General features: G+C 40.0%; 2 protein-coding genes across 2 annotated transcripts; one reads left to right on the forward strand and one right to left on the reverse strand.

The window, feature by feature from the left end:
* Positions 1-9,503: 9,503 nt before the first annotated feature.
* Positions 9,504-10,415, reverse strand: LOC143573832 (uncharacterized). The gene is made up of 3 exons (XM_077058618.1): positions 10,092-10,415; positions 9,816-10,037; positions 9,504-9,728 (listed from the first exon to the last, which is right to left on the reverse strand). The coding sequence occupies exons 1-3, from the start codon at positions 10,413-10,415 to the stop codon at positions 9,504-9,506; spliced, it is 771 nt and encodes a 256-aa protein (XP_076914733.1).
* An 11,235-nt stretch (positions 10,416-21,650) lies between these two features.
* LOC143573824 (transcription repressor OFP1-like) lies at positions 21,651-23,041 on the forward strand. Its single transcript, XM_077058610.1, has one exon. It carries the CDS (start codon positions 21,822-21,824, stop codon positions 22,743-22,745), a length of 924 nt encoding a protein of 307 aa, XP_076914725.1. The 5' UTR covers positions 21,651-21,821; the 3' UTR covers positions 22,746-23,041.
* Positions 23,042-23,103: the final 62 nt, after the last annotated feature.

The following is a 23,103-nucleotide window of genomic DNA, read 5'->3' on the forward strand; positions in this document are numbered from 1 at the left end:
AAGTCCCCCCAGTCCAGTGTTTCTTCCGTGTGAAGTATTTTATGCGGATGGAATTCTGGACTTGATATGGATTTGGGGGTTTTTGACTTTGCAAGTTGGTGGGAAATATCTTTTGTTGTTTGTAATAATCATGAAAAAAGACAAGTTGACCATTTGCAGGCGCGTGTGTAGGTGACAGGACGTTTTTGACGGCTGTTACTGTACCCGACTGTACAACTTTTTCTCTTTTTCGAATTTCCTGCGTGACGTGGCGATATGTTACTGGCCGGTTTTTCCTCTCTCTACTGTTCATATCCCATCGCATTAATTGCAGTGAGTATAAATAGAGAGAGTTAACTTCTTTTCGAAGTTTTATCGCCTTCAAATCTTGACTACGGATTTGCTTTCTTTCTTCTATCTTTCGATCTTTCTGTTTAATTCCTTTGAACTAATCCAAACATTTTTTACCAAGTGTTTCCAATGGCTCCTGCGCAATCTGAGGTTGATGAGATAGAAGTCTGTTGGGACCAAGGGGAATACCAAAAGCTTATTACGACTTATGGTATTCCACCGGAGTGGGGACCAGAGTTCCCTTCTACTGGTTCTATAGCCAGCTTTCCTCCTCCAGGAAAGATGGCGCTATATGCCGATTATTTTGAGCATGGGAAATTCCGTCTTCCTATTACGAAGTTCTTCCAACGGGTGATTAAGGCATTTGGGATTCACTTGTCCCAACTTCACCCGCGTGCTGTCATATGAATTCGACATTTTGAGTTCGTGTGTATAGCACACGACTTAGTTCCTCGGTTGGATCGGTTCGCTGTATTTTATAAGATGGCGAATCGGAACGGATGGTATACTTGCCACAGTGTGCCGGATAGGATTATCGGCAATATGACCGAAGAAATTTCCAAGGAATGGAAGAAAAGATTCTTCTGGATCTCCGAGGATGTAATACCGGAGGTCATGGTTCGTCGTTCTCCGAACGATGCCCTATATCGCTTCAGCCGCTCACGAGAAGCGTGACTGGTTCCACAAGTTGACCGCATCACCCACTCCAATGCGGACACTTCCCGAGGAGGCCCTTGTATGGGCGGGAATGAGCCGGTTGTGGTCTTCACCTTTCATGGAGCCTGTCTTCGTTGAATTAAACTGCCGTAAGTCTTACTGTTTTTATTTTTTCTACTTTTTCGTGTTTTTGAGGTTTTGTTGGTGACGTGTGTTATTTGCTTTCAGGTTTTGATCCGATGTTGAACGTGCTTGAGGATGACAAGGACTGCGTGAGTAAAACTATACGCGATGTGAAGCATACGCCTATATTAGAGAAGACTGCCCAATATTTCCTCTTTCCGATTAAAGTACGTGCCGAACCAGTTGTTACGGAAGCTATCTTTGAAACAGGTGCATACATTTTAAACCCTCCTCCTCTTAACATGCTGACCTCCGACGGGATAATCGTCATTCCAAGTGACGATTCTGCCATTCTCGAGGAGGAAAGCTCAGATGATGCTCCTGAAGTTTCATCTGTCTCTTATTTATTGGTAGAGCTGTACCGGAAGAGGTCCCTTCGTGCATCCCAGGCAAGTGACGTGGGCACCAGTGCTGCGGATGCCGGGAAGGAACCAAAAATGAAGAAGCACCGGACGCACCGACCGAGGAAGCCATTACCACCCAACCTTTCGGAGCGTTTGGGGACAGTAAAAGGTAAGTTTTTACTTGCTAACTTTTGTCAACCGTTGTAATGGGATCTGACTATGGTATTCTTATGCAGACTCGTCTATTGCTGAGCGTCCGGTGAATGGTAAGCTATCCAAGCCAACTCCGAATTTTGAGAAACAACCATCACCTCCCCCGGAGAAGGAGAGGGAAAAACCAGTTACTCCTCTTGTTGAGGCAGTCGAGGAGGGATCTAACGTTCAATCAATAACCTCCGGGTCTTTGGACCATTTGTTCCAAGATGTTGAAGCCACTAGTCCTCAATAAGAGAATCCTGAAGATACTTCGGGAGGTTTTAGGGTTGATGAAACTTTTCCTCAGTCTGTTCCTCAATTTATTCCTACCTCCTTACCCTTCTCATCGGGTGGGGGAGATGATTTCTTTTCTGGACCGTATGTCCATGAAGCTGGGGGAGGTTCCACCCAAGGTGGGTTTCAATAATCTTCCTCCACTCCTGTTCGTCTCGGGACATCTAGTTCCAAGTATTTGGAGAACGTTCAATTGGGGGGAGATTATGATTTGTTTGTCCCGTCTTGGGACATTGTCAACGGATCTCGGGTTACTTCTTCCAAGACTTGTTTGAGTTTTGTTGAACACTGCATGCCACCGGCTGAGAAAGCATACCAGCTGACCCGTTCCCGCGATGAACTCCATTCTGACTTAGCCGTTTCCTTGACTAACAGTCTAGCCTGTAGTCAGGAAATCTTACGGGAGTGGCGGACAATGGGTGGTAAGCTTGGTGCTGCTTCCGATGAAGTGAAAGCTGCCAAAAAAGAGGCCGAAGAGCACCGCAAAGTGGCGAGTGCAGCTAGGTGGAAACAATCTGATGCTGAGGCTGCACTTGAACAAGAAAAGAAGCGGAATGCTGATGCTGCTAAGCGGTGGAAAGAGGCCTGCGAGAGGTCCAATGCCACCCTTGAAGCTTCTCGAGCAGAAACTCAAAGAAAAAAGGATGAATAGGTGAAGGCACAGGATGAAGTGTCTCAACAAAACGCCCGGATTCAAGAGCTCGAGGAAGCTTTAAGACTGCAAGGAGAACAATCTGAGATTAAAGACAAGATTATTGTCGAAATGCAGTCCGCATACGACTCTCTCTTGCAATCTCACACTGAAGCTGGTGACCGCGCCTCCGCCGAATTGCAACAACTTCATAGCCGGGCGGAGCACGCTGAGCAGGAGAGGCGATATTTCCTCACCCGCGGTCTTGACTCGGTAAGTTTTTTCTTGGATATTGTTTAATTTCCTTGTCTACTTCTTTTTATGACGTTTAACGGACCGCTTCTATAGGTCATCCGTCATGTTAATAGAAGTACGGAGCTCACAGATTGCTTTGTGAACTTGACGACTGCTTCTGAAGGGGTTGGCCGGGTGAAAGGTTTTAACGAAGGGTTGACCTTTGCCCAATCCGGACAACCTGTCGAGAGCCATCCTCTTTACGGACTTGACGCGGAGCAAGAACTTGACATGCGGGTTCAAGAATATGATAATTTGGTCTTTCTGCTGCAACATATGCTTCCGGAATTTGCCTTGTCTGAAGATGGAGTGAAGCAGTTGCGTATATACATTGATGACGAGTCTGACGATGAGTCTGATGATGACCAATCGAGTGATGACAAGGCTAATGATGCGGACAAGAATGCTCCGAAAGGCACGACGCTTTAGGATCCATAGGGTAGATGTATGTGTCAAAACTTACACTTGTGATTTTCTTTTCATGCTTTTGTAATCACCATTTTGGATATTAATGAAAGAAATCTTTGCAAAATATCTGTCTTCAAATTTTAGATTTGTGCAAGTTGAATGGATAATACTGGTGACTTGGCAGAGAGAAAATTTTGGGCGGGGGCTGACAGGACGTTTGTTTGACAGCCTGTAACCACTTTTTCGATTCTCCCGCCTGACGTGTCCATCATCCCATGGTCCTTATTTTCTCTCTCATCTATTAGTCAGACGTTCGCATTAATTGCGATGAGTATAAATAGGCCTTGATGTCTTCAACCATTCTTATTACTTACAAATTTTTCCCTTTAATCAGAGAATTCTTCTCTCATACACCTGTCTTCAATACTTGATTCCCATGGCTGCTCAGAAAAGGAATTCTCCCACCATTAGTGAAGTTGGATGTGATATTAAAGAAAAAGACTTCGAGGATGTTAAAAATGTATACGGTTTTCCCCCGGAGTGGGAGGCTGAACGCCCTGCCCCTGGGGCCATTGCAACGGCACTGCCACCGAAGAAGATGGCCGTATACCTAGACCACTTCACTACGGGTAATTTCTGGTTGCCCGTGACGAAGTTTGTTCGTTCCATATTAAGAAAGTATGGGTTCCATTTATCTCAAATCCACCCGTTCGGGATGCTGAGGATTCGTCACTTTGAATTCTGTTGCCAATCCCACAATTACGAACCGCCTGTTAACATGTTTGCCATTTTCTACAAAATGACATATCGTGATGGGTGGTACGGTTTTGCTACCACCGGAAAGGGTCCGATTGGTTTCGAATGGATCCGGAGTATTCATGGATGGAAATCCAAGTTCTTTTGGATTCGGGAAGATGTCATTCCTTTTGCCATGACGAAATGGAAACCGGAAGACGCTGCGCCCGAAATTTCCGTTATTGAATATGAGGGACACAAGTGGTTTGACACATTGACCAGCACGCCAACGCCCATGCGTCCTATTCACGAAGGGGCGATGGTTCATGCCCGGATGAGTCGATTGTGGTCGTTTCCTACCTTGGAACCATATTACGAGAATTCCGATGGGAGTAAGTGTTTACTTGTCATACTGCTGGTTCCTAGTATTCTTTCTTTGACGTTTTTCTTTTGTAGGTGAAGGTACGATTTTCTCTACGCTTGTGGACACGAGAGGAGGCATGATGGTTCGCCGTCCTATCACTCAGCGTGACGTACCCTTTCTGGAGCGTACACAAAGTAATTTTGTTTTCTCCACAAGCCTTACGCCGGAGCCTATTGTCTCCGAGGCTATGTACGCCCAAGGTGAGAAATTTATCAAAAAATGTGAAGGTATTTTTCAACCCCGCCCTGTAACCGCCGTTACCTCAAGCGGAGTGATAGTTCTTCTTTCATCCAGTGAGGAGTCATCACTCTATGAGGGGGAGTTATCGATTGGTTTGACCCGTAAGCAAGATTTGAAGACCATCACCGATCCGTCCGCAGGTGAGGAGGGTGGTCCTCAATCCGTTGAGGGTGAACCTCAGGCTGTGGAGGTAGGTGCCTCCAAGGCTGCTGGGAAACAGAAGGTACGAGCTTCCGATGCTGAGCCCAAGAAGAAGAAAAAGAAAAAGACCAAGGTTGAGGTCCCGGCTCTGGGTGCTCGGCTTCGGGAGCTTGCTGCCCATGACGTTTCGAAAGGTAAAACTTGACTTCTTATTATTATTTCTTAATCCCTTGCTTCCGGATAACTTGAAGGTTCTTATTTTAGGTCTGAAGGATTCTGCTGCTACTGAACTCCCGACTCCACCCACTTCACCAATTAACATAATTCAAGAGCCGATTGATTTGTCGGACTCTTCTCCTATTAAGAATAAAGAAATTGGTGAAGCTGGACAGTTTCACACATCTCCATCTCATCATGAGCATATTTTTGGAGATCAGGGTGGAGTAGGTGTGTTTAAACGCGGGGGACAGGCTTCCTCCTCTCAGGTGGGTGAGGACATTGCTCCATATCATCCTCGATGGACATTACGGCGGAACTCGGTACTGAGCAATGCGGATGTCTGTCAGGAATATCTCGACGAGAGCCTTCCTCCTGCAGAGAAGGAAAGACAACGTCGTCGCATCCGCCAAGAACTGTTCGACTCTAACTCTTATCATGTGGCGAACGCTGTGTCTACCAATCAGGAACTTCGCCGGGATTGTCTAGCTATGAATGACGAGTTGGAGGAGACTGAGCGGAACTTGCTTGGGGCCAAGAAAGAGGCTCTTAAGGCGCCGACCGACGCCCAAGATAGTCACCGGGCTATGGAAGTGGTGAAAGCCGCGCAACTTGCAGCTGAGGAGGCTAAGACTGCTCTCCAGAAACAACTGGATGAACAGGCTGAGCTTATCAAGACCCTTCAAGCCGACTCAGCGGAAAAAGATCAACGTTTGTCTGGCCTGAATGCCAGGAGTCGGGACCAAGCTCTGGAATGTGCTGGTCATAAAATGGATCTCCTCCGGGCTCAAGCGGATAAAAAATGGCTCTTATCGACAGCGATTCCCAAGGTATCGAGTCTTATTACCGATATAAGTGATCCGGGTTTATGCGTGCTTACTTATACTTGTGTGACTTAACAGGTTATTACCGACGTTCGCAACAGTGATGATCTCGGGAATTGTGTTGCGATACTCCTCCGTGCCTCCGAGCAGGCGGGCCGACAAATGGGTTTTGAGGAGGGTTATAAGTTTGGTTCCGAGGGCCTGTCTCCCGAAGAATATGTGTTGGCCGGCAAGGATACTGTGTCTATCCTTGTGGAGAAAACCAAGGAGTTTGATACTTTGAAGTTTTCTCTTTCTGACCATATATCGGAACTTGCAAATAAAGAGGATGCCATCGAGCAACTAAAGGAGTTGCTAGACATTGAAGAGGAAGACGATGAGGACGCCGAAGACTCTGCGGAAGGCGAAAAAGCTGTTCCGTAGATGTATATGTACTTATATTTTGTAAATCTTGCTTCCTTTATTGTAATCTCTTTTGATCTAAAACAAGAAGTCTTTATGTTTCTTCCGGTGCACTTTGTCTTATGTACTATAATATAAGTGCTTATCCGGAACTTCGGTTTTGTCAATAAAAGATTACATCTTAAAGTGTCATGGAAATAACTGGACATTCTGTATTCGTTGGGCAGAAGCCTTACAAAAAGAAATTGCATATCTTGCTAATCTATGTGGGCACGCAGGCCTAAAAAGTAAAAAGATGAACAAAACTGTTATATATAGCATTTTTTCAGTTGTGCTGCGTTCCAAGTTCGAGGGACCTCAGTCCCATCTAACTTCTCCAACTTATAGGCACCTTTTGTTAGTACTTGTTTGACTTTGTAAGGTCCTTCCCAAGTTGGGGCTAGTTTGCCCAGAGGCTCTTGGCCGGAAGCTTCATTGTTGCGGAAGACAAAGTCTCCCGCATCAAACTTGCAACTTTGGACTCGTGAGTTGTAATATTTTTCAAGTTGTCGTTTGTAATTTTGTTCACGAATCAATGCTAGCTCTCTTCTTTCTTCTAACAGATCCAGATTCATCCTGAGTTCGTGATCGTTGTCATTGATCAGCAGAACTCTCGCGGATGGAATCCCGATTTCTGCGGGGATCATGGCTTCGGTTCCGTATGTCAGGCTGAAGGGTGTCTCCAAATTGCTGAAGTTATTTTGGGTGCGAAAAGCCCAAAGTACATGAGGCAGTTCATCCACCCACCCTGTTCGTTTCGTCCCTAGTCTTGCCTTAATCCCTTCTTTGATAGTTCGGTTGGTCCTCTCGATTTGACCATTTTCTTGTGGATGAGCAACGGATGTAAAAGTTTGAATGACTTGGAGTTCTTTCAACCATGCTTGCAATCCACTGTCAGCAAATTGGGTCCCATTGTCACTTACCAATTCTTGCGGGAGACCGAACCGGCAAATGATAAATTCCCAAAGGAATTTTTTCACGCTTGAAGCCGTAATTGATGCGACTGGTTTGTCTTCCACCCACATGGTGAAGTAATCAATGGCCACTATCAGGAACTTGACTCGTCCCGGGGCTTCTGGGAAAGGTCCTATAATGTCAATAGCCCACTTCTGAAACGGCCAGGCAGAAGTTACTGGAATCAGTTCGTTCTTTGGACGCAGGGTGTTGGGGGAATGGCGCTGGCACGAATCACACTTTTTGATTTCTTGCACAGCGTCTAAGTGCATGCCGGGCCAATAATACCCTGCATTCATGTTTTTTGCAACCGTCATTCTTGGTCCCGCGTGTAATCCGCAAATGCCTTCATGAATTTCTCTGATTAAGTAATTTGCGTCTTCCGCGTCTACACAGCGCAAGAGTGGGCCAAGAAATGATCTTCGGTGCAAGATACCATCAGTCAACTGGTAATTCAAAGCTTTATGCTTGATCTTCCGAGCCTCAGCCTTTTCTGCTGGAAGTGCTCCGGAAGATAAGTAAGCTATAATGGGTGACATCCAAGACTCGACACCAGTTTGAATTACCAGGACTTGATTTTGTGGAACGGATGGATGGTTTAGAACTTCTACACGAATATCTTTGGCAAAATGCTCAAAATTCGTTGAAGCTAGCTTACTAAGAGCATCCGCCGACTTGTTCTCGCTCCTCTTAATGTGAACAATGTTGAAGGAGGAAAACTGGCGAATCAAGACCCGTGCTTGTGACAAATAAGAAGCCATGACATCGTTTTTAGCTTCGTATGTTCCATTTATTTGGCCCGAAATTAGCATAGAATCCACCCCAGCCTCTAAATATTTCACTCCAAGCTTTCTTGCTATCCGCAGTCCCGCCAGGAAGGCTTCGTATTCCGCTTCATTGTTGGTACTTTTAAAGTCCAACTTGATGGCATACGTAAATTCATGCCCCTCTGGGTTGATTAATCTTAAGCCTGCACCTGAACCTTCGCTGTTGGAAGCTCCGTCCGTGAACAATGACCAAACTTTCCCTTGTTCCGGAGATGCTTGGGGTTGTTGTTCGATTAGGCATTCTTGTTCTTTGTACTGTGGGACTTCCGTAACGAAGTCCGCGAGTACTTGTCCCTTGATCACTAGTCTCGGCTTATATTCAATCGAGTGTTCACCCAATTCGATAGCCCATTTCGCCAGTCGTCCGGACAGCTCGGGTTTACTCAACACGTTCTTGAGTTTGTACCCGGTTAATACATTGATGGGGTGGCCTTGGAAATATCTGCGGAGCCGTCTGGCGGCATATAACAATGCCAAAACCAGCTTTTCCAACAATGAATATCTTGTTTCCGGGTCCGATAGTGTTCTACTGACGTAGTAAATTGGTGTTTGAACATTTTTCCTATTCGTCAGTAAGACCGCCCCTACGGCAATGTCAGATGCCGACAAATATAGTGTTAATGGTTCACCCGCGTGAGGAGCAGTTAGCGTGGGTAATTCCATTAAACACTTCTTGACTTCCTGGAATGCTTGTTCGGCTTCCGGAGTCCATCTGAACTGTACCTTTTTGTGGCAATTCCTTAATGTTGAAATGAACGGGTAAGATTTAGCAGCGTGGTTTGCCAGGAACCTGTTTAATGCTACTAGTCTGCCGTTGAGTGTTTGAACTTGTTTGAGAGATTCGGGAGATGGCATGCAGGCTATTATTTGAACCTTGTCTGGGTTAGCTTTAAAGCCGGTGCCTGTAACAATTACTCCGAGAAACTTCCCTTCCTCCATCCCGAATGAGCACCTTGCTGGTTTAAGTTTCATGTTGATACTTCTCAGTGTTTCAAAAGTTTCCTCGATATCCCTTAACATTTGATCCTCTTCAATGCTTTTGATTACCAGATCGTCCATAGAGACTTCAAGATTCCGACTTATTTGTCCTTTGAAGGCCTGATCCATTAGTCGTTGATATGTGGCTCCCGTATTTTTTAACCCGAAAGGCATCATTCTGTAACAGAATGTTCCCTGGTCAGTGCGGAATGCTGTCTTGTCCTCATCACCAGCTGCCATATGGATTTGATGATAGCCCTTGTAGGCATCGAGGAAGCACTTGAACTTAAATGGGGCTACAACATCTACTTTCAAATCGATCTCCGGAAGTGGGTAACAATCTTTCGGACATGCTTTGTTTAAATCTTTATAATCTATACACATTCTTCACGTTCCGTTGCTTTTTGGAACGATCACTGGGTTGGCTACCCATGTTTGGTATTTGATTTCTCTTATAATCCCAGCATGAAGAAGATCTTGTACTTGTTCATTCATGGCCTTCGTTTGTTCCGGGACCATTTTTCTCTTCTTATATACCATTGGGGTGATTAATGGATTCACCTTCAACTTGTGTTCTAAAATGCTCCGCGGGAAACCGGTCATGTCCGCAGGCTGCCATGCAAAAATGTCGATGTTTTTGATTAATAGCTGCTTTAGAAAGGTTCAGACGATTTCAGAGATGGACGGACCAATTATTACGGTTTGGTCCGGAAACTTTTTATTGAGGATCCATTTCTCTGGCTCAGTCCTCTGAGCCTGTCTTGGGACCTTGCTTGGTCTTGAGCTTTCTGTTGCAAAACAATGCCGATTTACGTGAATTATTGCCACACCAGTGCGAGTCGGAACTCCTACTGCACCATATGCTGTGGACGGGTGGGCATTGAAATCTCCAATCGCCTCTCGTCCCAAAATAATGTCATGCTAGGAAGTTGCTGGTAAGACCAAAAATTATACTTCTTCAGTTCTCGAACGTACTCCATCGCTTAATGTGACCGGGAAAGTGATAACACCGCGCGGGTGCATTATCTCTCCTCCGAAACCAGAGACGGGAGCATGGATTGGCTGTAGTCTTTCTTTGTCTTCATCGTCCAACTGTTCGAAACACGGTTCGTACATAATGTCGGACGTGCTACCTGTGTCGAAGAATACATATTGTGACCAGTAGTGACCAAATTCGGCAGTAATTATCAGTGGGTTTTTATTACACGGACCGCCTTTGATCCGAGGAAAGATCACTGGTTCACTCTTCCATTCTTCGTCCTCATAATCCCTCCTCTTTCCTTTACCTGAATGTCCCATTTGAATTATGTGGATATTCAGATCCTTGATTTGCCTTTTAGCTGGGCCCTGGTTATCCTTTGCGGGAGGTTTTCCAGTCCCTGCTCGTACGCCCTTAACCAAATGTTCGAGTTTACCAATTTTAAATGCTGCTTCAATTTATGTTCGGAGGGCCACACACTCATTCGTGTTATGTACAACATCATTATGATATGAGCAATGTTTTTTAGTATAAAGGAATGACTTCCTTGGTATTGGTTGAGGCTTCCGGAAAGTCAAATTCTCGGTTGTGAGAATTTCTGAGGGAGTTTTTGATAACTGAGTCCAACTGTTGGTGGAACGAGCTGAAAAATTACGTTTACCCTTGTTGCCAATCAAAGATCTTGCATCAAAAGGTTTAGGCGTTTCTGCACTTGGCTGAAGTCTTGACCATATTGGTCCCTTAGCTTGTCTGTTTGGTCTCGGAGTTTGGAATTTGACCCTTGGAGACTGCTTTTGACTGCCGGAATTTAGAGTTCTTTCAGTTCTTGCAAACAACTTTGATGCCTTCATGATTTCATCCCATGACTCAGGCATTCTGTCCCTTCCTGTTAAGGTACGGATCAAGGCATTGCTGTGGACGTTTTTACAAAATGCTCCGCGCAACATGTCTTCACTTACTCCTCCGATATTAAGGCTCTCGTTAGTAAAACGAGTAATGAAGTCCTCAATAGACTCGTTATTTCGCCTTGTAACATCTAATATCTCCGAAGGGTCACGAGTATGTTTCTTTTGTTGACTAAAATGTTGGGAGAATTTTGCTATAAAATCATTCCAGCTTTTGATTTGTCCAGCAGGAAGTTTCTCAAACCACTCTCTCGCAGCTTCCGTGAGTGTGAGTGCGAACATGGGGCACCAGTACGGAAGAGTCCAACCGCTGACTCCCCCGACTGCCACAAATCTCAACAAATGATCGCTAGGATCTGTCATTCCATTATATGTTCCGACAGATGTTGGAATCTTCACGTTTACTGGAAATGAAGCATGTGCGATACTTGGAATAAATTTCGACTTCTCTGCAAAAGATTCCGGACGGTATGGTTTCGAAAAATCATGTTCAGCATTGCTGTGATATTCCGCATGGCGGACAACTGGTCGCGGGTAGCTAGTTCCTCCGTAAGAAGGAAGACGACTATCCTCGCTATAAAAACTACCATCCGGCCGAAAAGATGAGTCGTACCCGTCCAGTTCGTCCTCATATAATGGCACCCGCATATCTATGCGGGGACGAGGACGCAACCTTCGGGTTTCGCTCATGTTTCGCTCTGGTGGCAAACTGTATTGGATGTGGCTTCCCCTTATGGGAGGAGAAATTGATCTCCTGGGAGGCTCATCGTATGTCAAGGTACGGCCATGGAAACACTCATTCCGGACCCGGCGTTCATACTCTGCTTTTAAACTTTCTTGCTGAACACGAAGCCACTCGCCCGGAGACAAAGTTTCTTCGGATCTGACATTATGACGGTGAGCTCTTCTTAGATTAGAGTCAACGGAATCTTCTTCTAAACCTAACTCTGACTGAGTTCGATGGACTTCTCTTGGAATACGTTCTAGGTTCTTTATATTAGAACCTCCTGGGGCTGTGATATACCCCAAGTCAGTAGTTGGTGTAACAACGTTTCCGGTGTCCGCCGGAGTGACGTCCTCCTGTTGAGCAAACAACCCCCGAGCCATTGAACCACCCAAGGTAAAACCTCCATGGTTCATTGCATCAGTTGTGTAGCAGGAGGTGTAATTCGATTAAACACAGATGTTGCTCCTTCACGTGTTTCAAGGTTCAGATCACGTGAAGGTTGTGTTTGATTCTCCGTCGGCCCTTTAGGTAACTGAGCCATATCGTAAAGAGAACGGAAAAAATTTCTGTTGTTCTAACACAAGCACGGATGGCGCCAATGAAGAAACAGGGATCTACTCCCCACTGATGGGTCCTAGATCTGATGAATCCACAGAGTAGTATATGGTTAACTTTCAATACGATATGAACACAATTTCCAAAGTCCAATGACGTGAATCCTGCAAAACAGAACACCGTGAGCTCGTTACGGGAAGGATGAGGTGGGGGGTCTTCCCGTAACCACCCTCCGGCGTGAGAATAAGTACAGTCCTGATGAGAAGATAAAGTACTTAAGTAAATTGAGAGAGTACATTGATTGTGAATGAATACCTTATGATGATCGAAAGAGTATTTATAGCCGAAGGATGTGGGAAGGTGATTGGGTCAGCTGTCCCTTAAGAATATGCCTGCATAACCGTCTGGACACGTGTCTTTATGTGATAGGTTCAACCTATATGTTGCATGTGCATGTATAACAACCTGGACACGTGTCTCTTTATATTTGGTTATCGGAGGAATATTGGCCATGTGCACAGTTATAACGACCTTGCCAGATGTCATTGGCTATTTGGCCTAAAGATCACGTATTACCCAAGAAAGCATCTTGGTAAATCTTCTAGAAGGTGACAGCTGTCCCGGAGCATTACCTCGTGGCCATTTACGCGGAAGGTTATTCCTTCTTGCGGATGACTTCTGAGGGTGTTATGATGCTTCCGCATGTGCTATGAGAGTGTTTCTTCCTCAATTGATTATGCGGATAGTTTATATGTCCCGTGGGTGCCTTATGAGGGACTTCTGATTGACCCGCGGGCCTTATTTAAGGATATTTAGGTCTTTTTGGTACCCTACCTCTATAGCTAGATGTGCCAAGTCGGTTTTGTTATAAGATACGAACACACGGCCTCTTATTGCATGTCAAAGCATTCCACCTTATATCCAAAACGCGAAAGATTTGAGAACGGTATACTCGAAACTTGATAGGTATGGGACCATGTATATGATTAGTTATAAAAAAATTCAAGGGTATAAGACAAATACGGGATCAGGTGATACCCGACTCGATTATGCGACACCACATACTCGTTTACCCGAACCATATACCCAAAAGTTTTAAAGTTGTTTGTTTCTTAAACCTTGTCTATTAATGGTTCAATTCATTTTAGCAGTTTCGTTATGAAAACATATATTTTCTTTTAGGATATGTATTTTGATTATAATAGTTTTTGACACTTGCATCGGGCTATGCCGTTTTTCTTATGTTAATATAGCATTTTCTTAACGAAAAAAATAAAGAAAAAAAAATCAAAGAAAAGAAAGAAACAACATTATGTCTTTGTTAACAGCGGGTTCTTTTTTATTTTTTTTCCTACAAAGTTTTAAAATGTGGGATGTAACTTCTAGAACGCGATTGATTTTATATCAATCTTAAAATCCCGTGAGTCGAGACAGACTCCATCGTTGCTTCGATAAGCGGTTTCACGAGTAGGACATCAATCTCCTCCATGACCAATCATTTGGTACACACTTTCACTTAATCCAATCCAATATATATAGCCTAAATATTCAATCAATACACAACTAATCCAACAAATTTTAAGCCCAATACATATACATTATCCCAATAACTAAAACTCCAAAAAAGAAAGAACCGGTTGGATAGAGAATCAAACGTCGCAATATCTTCCTGACATACATCTCCGATCAACGATCGATCACAATCAGGCAGGCGAAGCAAATTTGTTAGATAGTATCAATTAAGAAGAACTGACAAACAACTTTGCTTCGAAAAATCCAAAGAGAGTTTTATGATTCAATTAACTTTGTTTTGTTTTTGTTTATTGCTAACATAAGCTTGTTTTCAATGTTTTAAAAACCGGTTTGAACCGGCCAGTTCAACTGGTTGAACCGGATTTCGGGAACAAGCCCGGTATATTATATCCAGTTTAGTTGAACAGTTTTGGGAGACATCGAACCGGCCGGTTTTCATAGAAAACCGGTTCATACCGGTAAACCGTTTTAAGGCCCACAATTTTTATTTTTATTTTATGAGGCCCGTATTGTTTTACATTTACAATTATGTTAAAGTAACATTAACCTAGTGTGAGCGTCCATCACCCATTCACCATTTCACAATTAAGTTAAATAATAAACTACCAGGCTGCTCACCCTTTCACTCATCCATCACCATTTGAACTGCTACAGTGCTACCAAGGTCGTTTCTTATTTTCTAAAGCATATTGTGTTATTGATTGATATAGTATTCAAATTCTAAAGTATATAGGTAACTAAAACTTCTTATTTATTGTAGGAAATGAAAGTGCTTATACCTTTGTTGACGAGGATCACAATTATTGTCAAGCTGTGACTTTTTTTAAAAGGACCCATTTTTTAGTATTTGCTATCGATATTCGAAATCTTGATGACAACCCTAACCCGTTGGTTATTACAGAGCGAAAGGTACACTAAATTATTCTTTTTAATTGTTTATAGACTTCTTGTTTGATGATAACATAACTCCAATTGTGGGCACAAAAAGGTTCATAAGTAGCAACTCCAACACTCATGTGTGAATACAAACTTTAAACAATAGAAAGGTCAAAAAATATAATCATTATAATTCAAGCGCATGAAAAATTCTAAAACACTTTCCTAAAGCTGCCTCTGCAGGGCAACAAAATCATCTCCAATGATATTTCTTTTCCTAATAATAAAATTATAATTTTAAAATAATCTTGTTATGTATTTCTTAGAATGAACTAACACACTTTAATTTCTAAACTATATATCTTTCTTATAATCATAAGAGTTGAATACTCATGATCTGAGAAGAGAAAGTTTTAACCAACTCTTTAAATACCGTTATATATGTCTGTTTTTACACAATTCAGTCTATAATAATTTTTTTTAAAAGTATTAATTACGACATTAAAATAATGCAATGAATTACATTAAATCAGAATATTTATATAAATTATATGTGTGATTTATAAAAGTTATTGCTTTTTATCTCAAACATTTCTTATTTCACAACTTTATATTAACCAAAGTTCTTAGATTTTCTAGAATAATAAACCACAACCTGCATCATGTACAATGGCGGACCTACACATTGGGTATAGGGGTCGGTCGATCCCTGTGAAATATTTTCCAAGGTGAATATATGTTAAAGTCCCATCCGACCCGTATGAAATTTTAACACCGACCCTCTTCTGACCATTGTGAAATTTTTTCCTAGGCCTGCTACTGATCAGTGTCATTTGTAACTCAACATTTTGCTTTAGCACACTACTTAGTCGTATAATATTCTCTTAGAGCATTCACAGTAGCCTTTTATCCCTGTAACTTTTCTTCAAATTTTATGGACAAGAATCATGATGTAGAATGCAAAAGTGAAGAATTCTTAGTATTTTTAATATTCTCTAAAGATGTGATGGGGATAATATATGAATAGCAAACCACAATATGGCCAATGGGTCGTTTCCAGCTAGTAACTTTCTTTTCCAAATGCTAAAGAACATCACTACTAGAAAATTGCTTGACTTCCTATGCGTTGGAATCCATCGTTTCTAACACATTTTCAACAAAGACTGGTTTTGGGAAAAATGTATGTGGGAAATACTTTCCAGTGTATTTTTGTAAAAGACAAGTGAAAACCCAACGTTGTGACGGATACGTTTACCAGTGTTTTTTGGTCTAACAACGTTAAATGTGATCATAGCCTTAGATCATCGGGATCGATCATGCTTTTATACAACTTCTATCTTATGTCTCCCACTTGGTACTCCTAATATGTCAACAACTGAATACTTTAGTACGAAACAACAATCCAGATTAGATTGTTTCATTTTTCAATGTCATTGTTAATGTCCTAGCATCAAACATGTTGACAACATATTAGGACAATTCTCTTGTTTGGTTTTGTGAAAATAATAATGCATCTCAAGAATCGAGCCAAACACAATATCTTTAATAATTGCTTTTACTTTTTGTGAGTCATATATTCTACATATTTTCATGTACAAAGTTTACTGGCATATGGTCTTTGTTCCCTATACGTTATCTTCATTTCTTGATTACAATGTTGTACTTTGACCAATCGGTCGGTGTCCCGATGGTTGAGTGTTATGTGTCTTATGTCCAAGGCTTGATGCAAAACTACTATCGAGCCGAGGGTCTCACCGGAAGCAGCCTCTCTATCCCTATGGGGTAGAGGTAAGGCTGTCTACATCTTACCCTCCTCAGACCCTACTATAGCTTTGCTATTGGTGGGATATACTGAGTACGATGATGATGATGATGATGAATGTTGTACTTTGACATGTTTTGATGTAGGGTTTTCTAGTGAATGTTTAGTTGTCTTCACTTGTTTTGGTTTTTCTTTCTATAGTGAATCTTTGTTCTGAACATATATACTATGAATTCTTGCAGTCTATCTATCATCGTCTTCGTGTTTTGATTTGAATGTCTCGTGTTTCCATTTGTCTTTCTAGCTGTCAACTCTTTTAGTCTTATTCAGTTATTCTTAATCGATACAAAAGGCAAACGAACAACAAGCTGCTCTGATAGTCCTTTTTGAATAGCAAAACGTAGTCGTCTAAAAATAACATTCATAGAATGTGATGTCATAACATTACTATTCATGACCCGTTGGACACGACTAAGTAGTCCTACTGCCTCAGGCATGCTTATACGTTGAACCAAATATGTGGAGCTGCGAGAACCGCATAACGTACTTATATGTGGTAAGCCAATACATAAGATGATTATGTAACTGTCTCATTTTTTTTCACCACCACGTTAATTATTTTTGTTCTACGTGACGTATAAGTGTTGTATGAGATTTTCGTTGTTTTTAACGTATTGTTATCAAAATATGGTTTTGAAGTGAACATGAAGTGCGCCACATTGCCACAATCAATATATACTAGCATACATTTATTATACGTAAATGAGAAGGATGAGAATAATTTCTAGCCACTCAAAAAAATTAAAAAACAATAAATAAAAATTCATAACTTAAAAGTTAATAAAAAAATAAAAAACGTAAAAACACAAAAATGTTTCCCCCATCTTTCTCGTTCTCATAAAAAACAATGGTAAGTGAAAAAAGTCGTGTCATTTTGTTTATCCTTGTGTTTTCTGTTTATTTTTGTTAATGATCGTGTCTTTTTTCCCTGACATTGTGTCTTTTTTCTTTATATCGTGTTATATTACTCAACATTGTGTTATATTTTGTTCGGCATTGTGTTATATTTTGTGATATATTGTGCCTTTTTTTAGTTATAAATGTGTATTTTGTTCACTTTCGTCATTGTGTCTTTGATCTCGGCATTGTGTCTTTTCGTCAATTTTTTATATTTTTTTTATTTATTTTTTGAACGGGAATTATGGCGGAAACATTTTAGTTTTTTAATTTGTTTCAATTTTATTTATATTTTGAGTTATGATTTTTTTATTATTTTTGTTTGGATTTATTTTTAAGGGTTTTTTGTGTGGATACAAATCATTTTCACAATTCTCATTTTGTCTCCCTTTGTATTTTAACTTTACCCTATTATAATAACATAATTCAGTAATGAATATTAATTAAGAGGAACTACAAACAACCATGGTTGTAAAATTCTTGATTAGGTGTCGATTAATCCAGGCCCGGCTCCGAGAAAGCAAAAAAAATTTTGGGCTGAAGGTGAAAATTTTTTTGTCCCTTAATTAAAAAGGAGTATTTTGTTGGTTTAAACAATTAAATTTTTATATAGATTTACTTGGTTATAATTTGAGTTGTGTAAAAATTTTTTGTATAAAAATAGGATTAAACATGTCTTAATGAGACTTGAACCTATAACCTTTTGGTTGAGAGTAATACTTCTTTGCACTAGACCAAGCTAGGTCTTGTAATTAAGTTTAAACATTAAATATATATATTGTTTTTAATAAAGATAAATATATATATTTTTTTAAAAAGTTTCGGGCCTAACAGGGCGTCGGGCCTGTTACCGTCGACCACCCCGCCACCCCTATGGGTCGGCCCTCGATTAGTCCCTGTTAATTTCAATTAATTCTGATTAATCTTTAATTAATCATTAGTCCTTATCCTATCGTCCAACTAACGCCTACCGATCACTACAACACTGCTAACAACTATATTTTCATTCATCCAATTCATTTGTGTTCACTATTATTTTTCCCTGCCGTATTATTTAAATATTTCTACTTGATAACTTATTTATTTACAAATAAAATCTACAAATCCCATGCCACAAACCAATTTCTATTTATATTTACATGTTTTACGTAATTAAAATTTTCCCTTTATATATGTATTGAAAAACAAAAAGTTGGGAGTAGCCTTAAATTTTTGTACATAGAGTCGGCCATAAATGAAGCCGAGCTATATATTATTTGTTTTGTTAGTTAACTTATTTTTAGAATCATAGACTTTTATCATTCTTGATTTATGAAATAATGATCATTGTACGTTTATTTATCAAGGGTTTCTTTAACACCATTATTGTATTTTTTTGTACTGTGATCTTATATTGAGTGGATGAGTAAAATGTTGAAGAATCAATGTAACATTACTTTATACGTATCCAGAATGAATGATGCGTATTCTCCAAGATATGACAGTCTGTCTAGCCCAAAGCAAGAAGTGAAAGCTATAATACTCCATATACAAAAGAACAATCTTTGTAAATTTCATATAAATTGCAACTCTTTTTTTTACATGAGACGAGATTTTAAGCGGTATGGTCAAGGTGTATAATGTTTATGGATATGAGACGAGATTTACGGGCTCTTCGTATTATGCTTAGTACAAAGATACAACTAGGTTAAATGACTTAGGGAACAAAAAAATCATACCCTCCTCAAGTAAATGGGTCGTCCCCATTTGTCTTCTAAATGTAAACAAAAATAGGTCTAAAAGGCCTTTACAAGCGTAACAGTCTCCCACTTTAAAACCTTGCGGTAAATTTTGGCCCACTATCCAAGAACACAACAACCCGGTCATCGGTAATCTTTAAACAAGTCTTCCAAACCTCCACTTCCCAATAACCAGCTAAGACGTCGACAATTAAAACCATGTCAAATCCCACTACTTGCAGCAACCAACAACCCCATCATCATCAAGTTCCAGAAGGGCTATTTGAGCTTCCTCGAGCTCCAACGTAACTGTGACAAAACCCGTCAATTACCGTTTTGGACTCTCCTCTAGTTCTAGGGATACATTAAGGACCATCAACATTCTCCAAACTCAGTAAACAATTTTCAGGATAAATGTTCAGTCATAATATTCAAATCCAAAATTTGAATAATTCAATTTGATTGATTCGGATATTCGAACTTTAACTTGAACACCCCTAGGTTCATGTGGCACCAAGTAGTTCATGTGTTTTGATTTTGATTTTTTTTATTTTTAATTTCACTCTTATATTTTAAATAATATACATTTTAAATATATTTAATTTCCACTCAATATACGTTGGTTAACTTAAAAAAAACTTGTCACAACTTTAACCCCCCCCCCCCCCCTTTAATTTGCTATAGCGAGTTCTGGTGCCATAATAAACCAAACGGTTCCCACCACATCAACAACGAACTAGATACATTTTGATACACTTTTGGCCATACCACAACTATATTTTCTGGTTTTCTCTTTCGTTTGCTATATTGAGGGGCTGTTTGTTTACATCTGAATGGAACCATTAAGATGTAAGCATCTGATTCATTCAGATTTAAGACTGTTTGGTCTCAAATAGAAAAACATCTGAATGGTTAAATTTGGTCTGAATCATTCAGACTTATTCTTGTTGCTGAATAAGACAGATGCTCATTTAGATCTGAATGAACCAAACAGCCCCTAAGTGGATACTTTTAGACTTAGTTTCTTTTTCTTTCTTTTTTCTCTTTTCGTTAGGCTAAGATATACATGTCATAAATACCAAGACTTAGGACTTTTAACACCCACCCGCAAAGTAATTAGCCATGTGGCAAAGTGTGACCTAACATGCCAGTTAACTCTGTTTTCTCTCCTCTTGATTTAGGTCTTTGTTTAGTTGTTTTATAAAGGTTCTATAACTACATCAGGCAACTTTTATTGGTGTGCCATTTCACCAAATTAAAGACGCAATATGTATCACTCAATTATTATTCTCTATTGTTATTGTAGAGTTCGGTTGGGCTTGGGCAATAATTTAAACTAATCGGTTTGACTTGAATCATTTAACTTAATCAATTGAAGTGTGAAGCTCGATCGGCTCGTAAAAAAGCTCAAAACAACTCATTTATTTTAATGTTTATATAAATTTCCATTTTAGACATATTAATAGGATTGATTTATTTTGAGAACCACTTTGAGTTTTAAGAACTCGAAAGAACTCAACGTAACAATTTTTTTTTCCGAATTCTTTTTACACATGTATAATACGTAAGTGTAAGTGATGTACAAAAAATTACGGTATTTTTTGTACACACCGAAACGACTTTTTACATATGTGTAACTAACGTGGTAATTATCAAAAATACTTATTCTCACTCATGCTTCATTTTTTAATTAAATTTAATCTCAACCACATATTTCATATCATTTAATTAAATGTATGATTCAAAATTGAGTTCTTAAAGTTCTTAAAACTCACCATGATTATTAAAATAACGCTCCTACATAAAACCAAAAGATAACAATTTTAACATACAAATAATGTGCGCTTTATAAACTACATAATTTATTATTTATACATATAAAATTTTAAGATATAATTTAAATATATTAAAATAAAATTTGGCCTTTAATTTAAACAAGCCAAACAAGCGAAACCATCGAGCAAACTAATGAACGAGTCAATGAGCGAGTTTATCTTCGCTCACCGACGAAGATTGCTTAGGGCCAGGGGTGGCCCCGGCCCCCCTGTTTTTTACGCAGTAGTGTAAATTTACCCGTTTTCGTCCAGAATTTTTTATACGTAGTGTAAATTTAGCCGTTTTCGGCCCAAATTTTTTATACATATTGTAAAATTTAGCCGTTTTCGACCAAACTTTCTTATACGTAGTGTAAAATTTAGCCGTTTTCGGCCCAAGTTTATAAGTAGTATAAAATTTAGCTGTTTTCAACCAAAATTTCTTATACGTAGTGTAAAATTTAGCCGTTTTCGGCCGAAATTTCTTTTACGTAGTGTAAAATTTAGCCGTTTTCGGTCAAAATTTCTTATAGGTAGTGTAAAATTTAGCCGTTTTCAACCGAAGTTTTTTATACGTAGTGTAAACTTAGCCCTTTTTGGCCGAAAATTTGAGCCTGGCCACCTTCGTTTGTGAAATTTTGTGTACATTATGAATCCGACCCCCCGGTGTCTTAGTCCAAGCTTCGCCACTGCCTTCGTTTATTTACAACAAAGATGAGTTGGCTAAGTTCAAGCCATTATATATTTTAACACCTTGCTCTCTATGCACATATATATTAATTCACCTCTAGACAAACTCACACATCCATAAACATACAAAGAGAAAGCAAGAGAAAGAGAACAAGACTCTATGAGAGAAAGAGTCATAAACAAGTTTTAATGGGAAATTACAGGTTTAGATTATCAGATATGCTACCAAATGCTTGGTTTTACAAGCTTAGAGACATGAGCAAGACCAAGATCACCACCACCACCACCACCACCAAAACCAACAACCACCACAAGAAACCACCTTATGCTTCTTATTATTCATCATCAACCACCACACCACCACCACAAAACCACCACTTTTCTCACCCAAAAAACTACCACACACCAAAATCCACACATTTTCATGACCCACCAAGAAAATCATCTAAAATATTAACACCCAATAGAAAAACCATCTATAAACCTTCACCTAAACACACTTCACTCACTGAGTCAACTCACACCCTTCAAGACTTCTTCTATTCTCCCACCACAATCCAATCTCCATCCTCTGAGTCAACTCACTCACCTCTCACCTCATGCACATGCAGATTAACTTCTTCCACTTCCGATATCATAATCGATGTAACCGAACCTAAAAAGATCGATTTCTCACCCGAAAACAACCTTAAACTCCCTCCCATCATCACAAAAGCTACACCAAGAAACCAACATACATTAGTTTCAAGAAAGAAAGTTAAAGATAAAGAAAGCAACCACACTCCGGCGAGAAAGTCAGTATCTGGCCTTAAACTGCGGTCGAATTCTCCGAAACTCGCAATATTGAACAATAAAAGAAATGTTCAAAATAATAATAAGTGTTCACAAAGAAAGAGTAACATGAATGAAAGCTTTGCAGTTGTGAAGTCATCATTTGATCCACAAAAAGATTTTAAGGAGTCAATGATGGAGATGATCAAGGAGAATAATATTCGGGCATCAAAGGATTTAGAAGAGCTTCTTGCTTGTTATCTTTCATTGAATTCAGATGAGTACCATGATGTTATTGTTAAAGCATTTGAGCAAATCTGGTTCAGTTTGCCAGATCTTTGACTTGTTAACTAGATTAAGTGTTGTTTCATATGTTAAATATTATTATTATTATTAAAGGTTAAAGTTATGGTGAATTTTGGTGTTACAAGTTGGATCACTTTCTAAAAAGGGAAAATTCTGACAATTTGGAAAAATTGAAGATGTTTTTGAAAGAAAAAGGAGACAAAATTTACAACAAACTGACAAGTTCGTTTTATCTGAGAGTTGGAAAGATAGGTGTCAATTTAAGGTGGTATGGAAACCACATGTGTTTTGAAGTCATTTGTAAGCTATGTGAAACTTATCATTTGTGAACTATTAAAACTAGTTATGAGTGCGAAAATTCATGGCTTATTTGGAGTTTATACGGTGAAGAGAC

This window comes from Bidens hawaiensis, unplaced genomic scaffold (assembly GCF_021521415.1).
Source record: "Bidens hawaiensis isolate Kalapana, Puna unplaced genomic scaffold, B.hawaiensis_p1.1 tig00026651_1, whole genome shotgun sequence".
In the NCBI taxonomy this organism is placed as follows: Eukaryota; Viridiplantae; Streptophyta; class Magnoliopsida; order Asterales; family Asteraceae; genus Bidens; species Bidens hawaiensis.

Excerpts from the sequence above, each read along its gene's own strand:
- LOC143573832 (XM_077058618.1), bottom strand. The coding sequence starts at position 10,415 with ATGGGACATTCAGGTAAAGGAAAGAGGAGGGATTATGAGGACGAAGAA. Across the intron at positions 10,038-10,091 it reads CGGTCACATTAAGCGATGGA|CATGACATTATTTTGGGACG; the intron begins GTACGTTCGAGA and ends GCAACTTCCTAG. Across the intron at positions 9,729-9,815 it reads AAAAGTTTCCGGACCAAACC|CCTGCGGACATGACCGGTTT; the intron begins GTAATAATTGGT and ends TTTGCATGGCAG.
- LOC143573824 (XM_077058610.1), top strand. The coding sequence starts at position 21,822 with ATGGGAAATTACAGGTTTAGATTATCAGATATGCTACCAAATGCTTGG.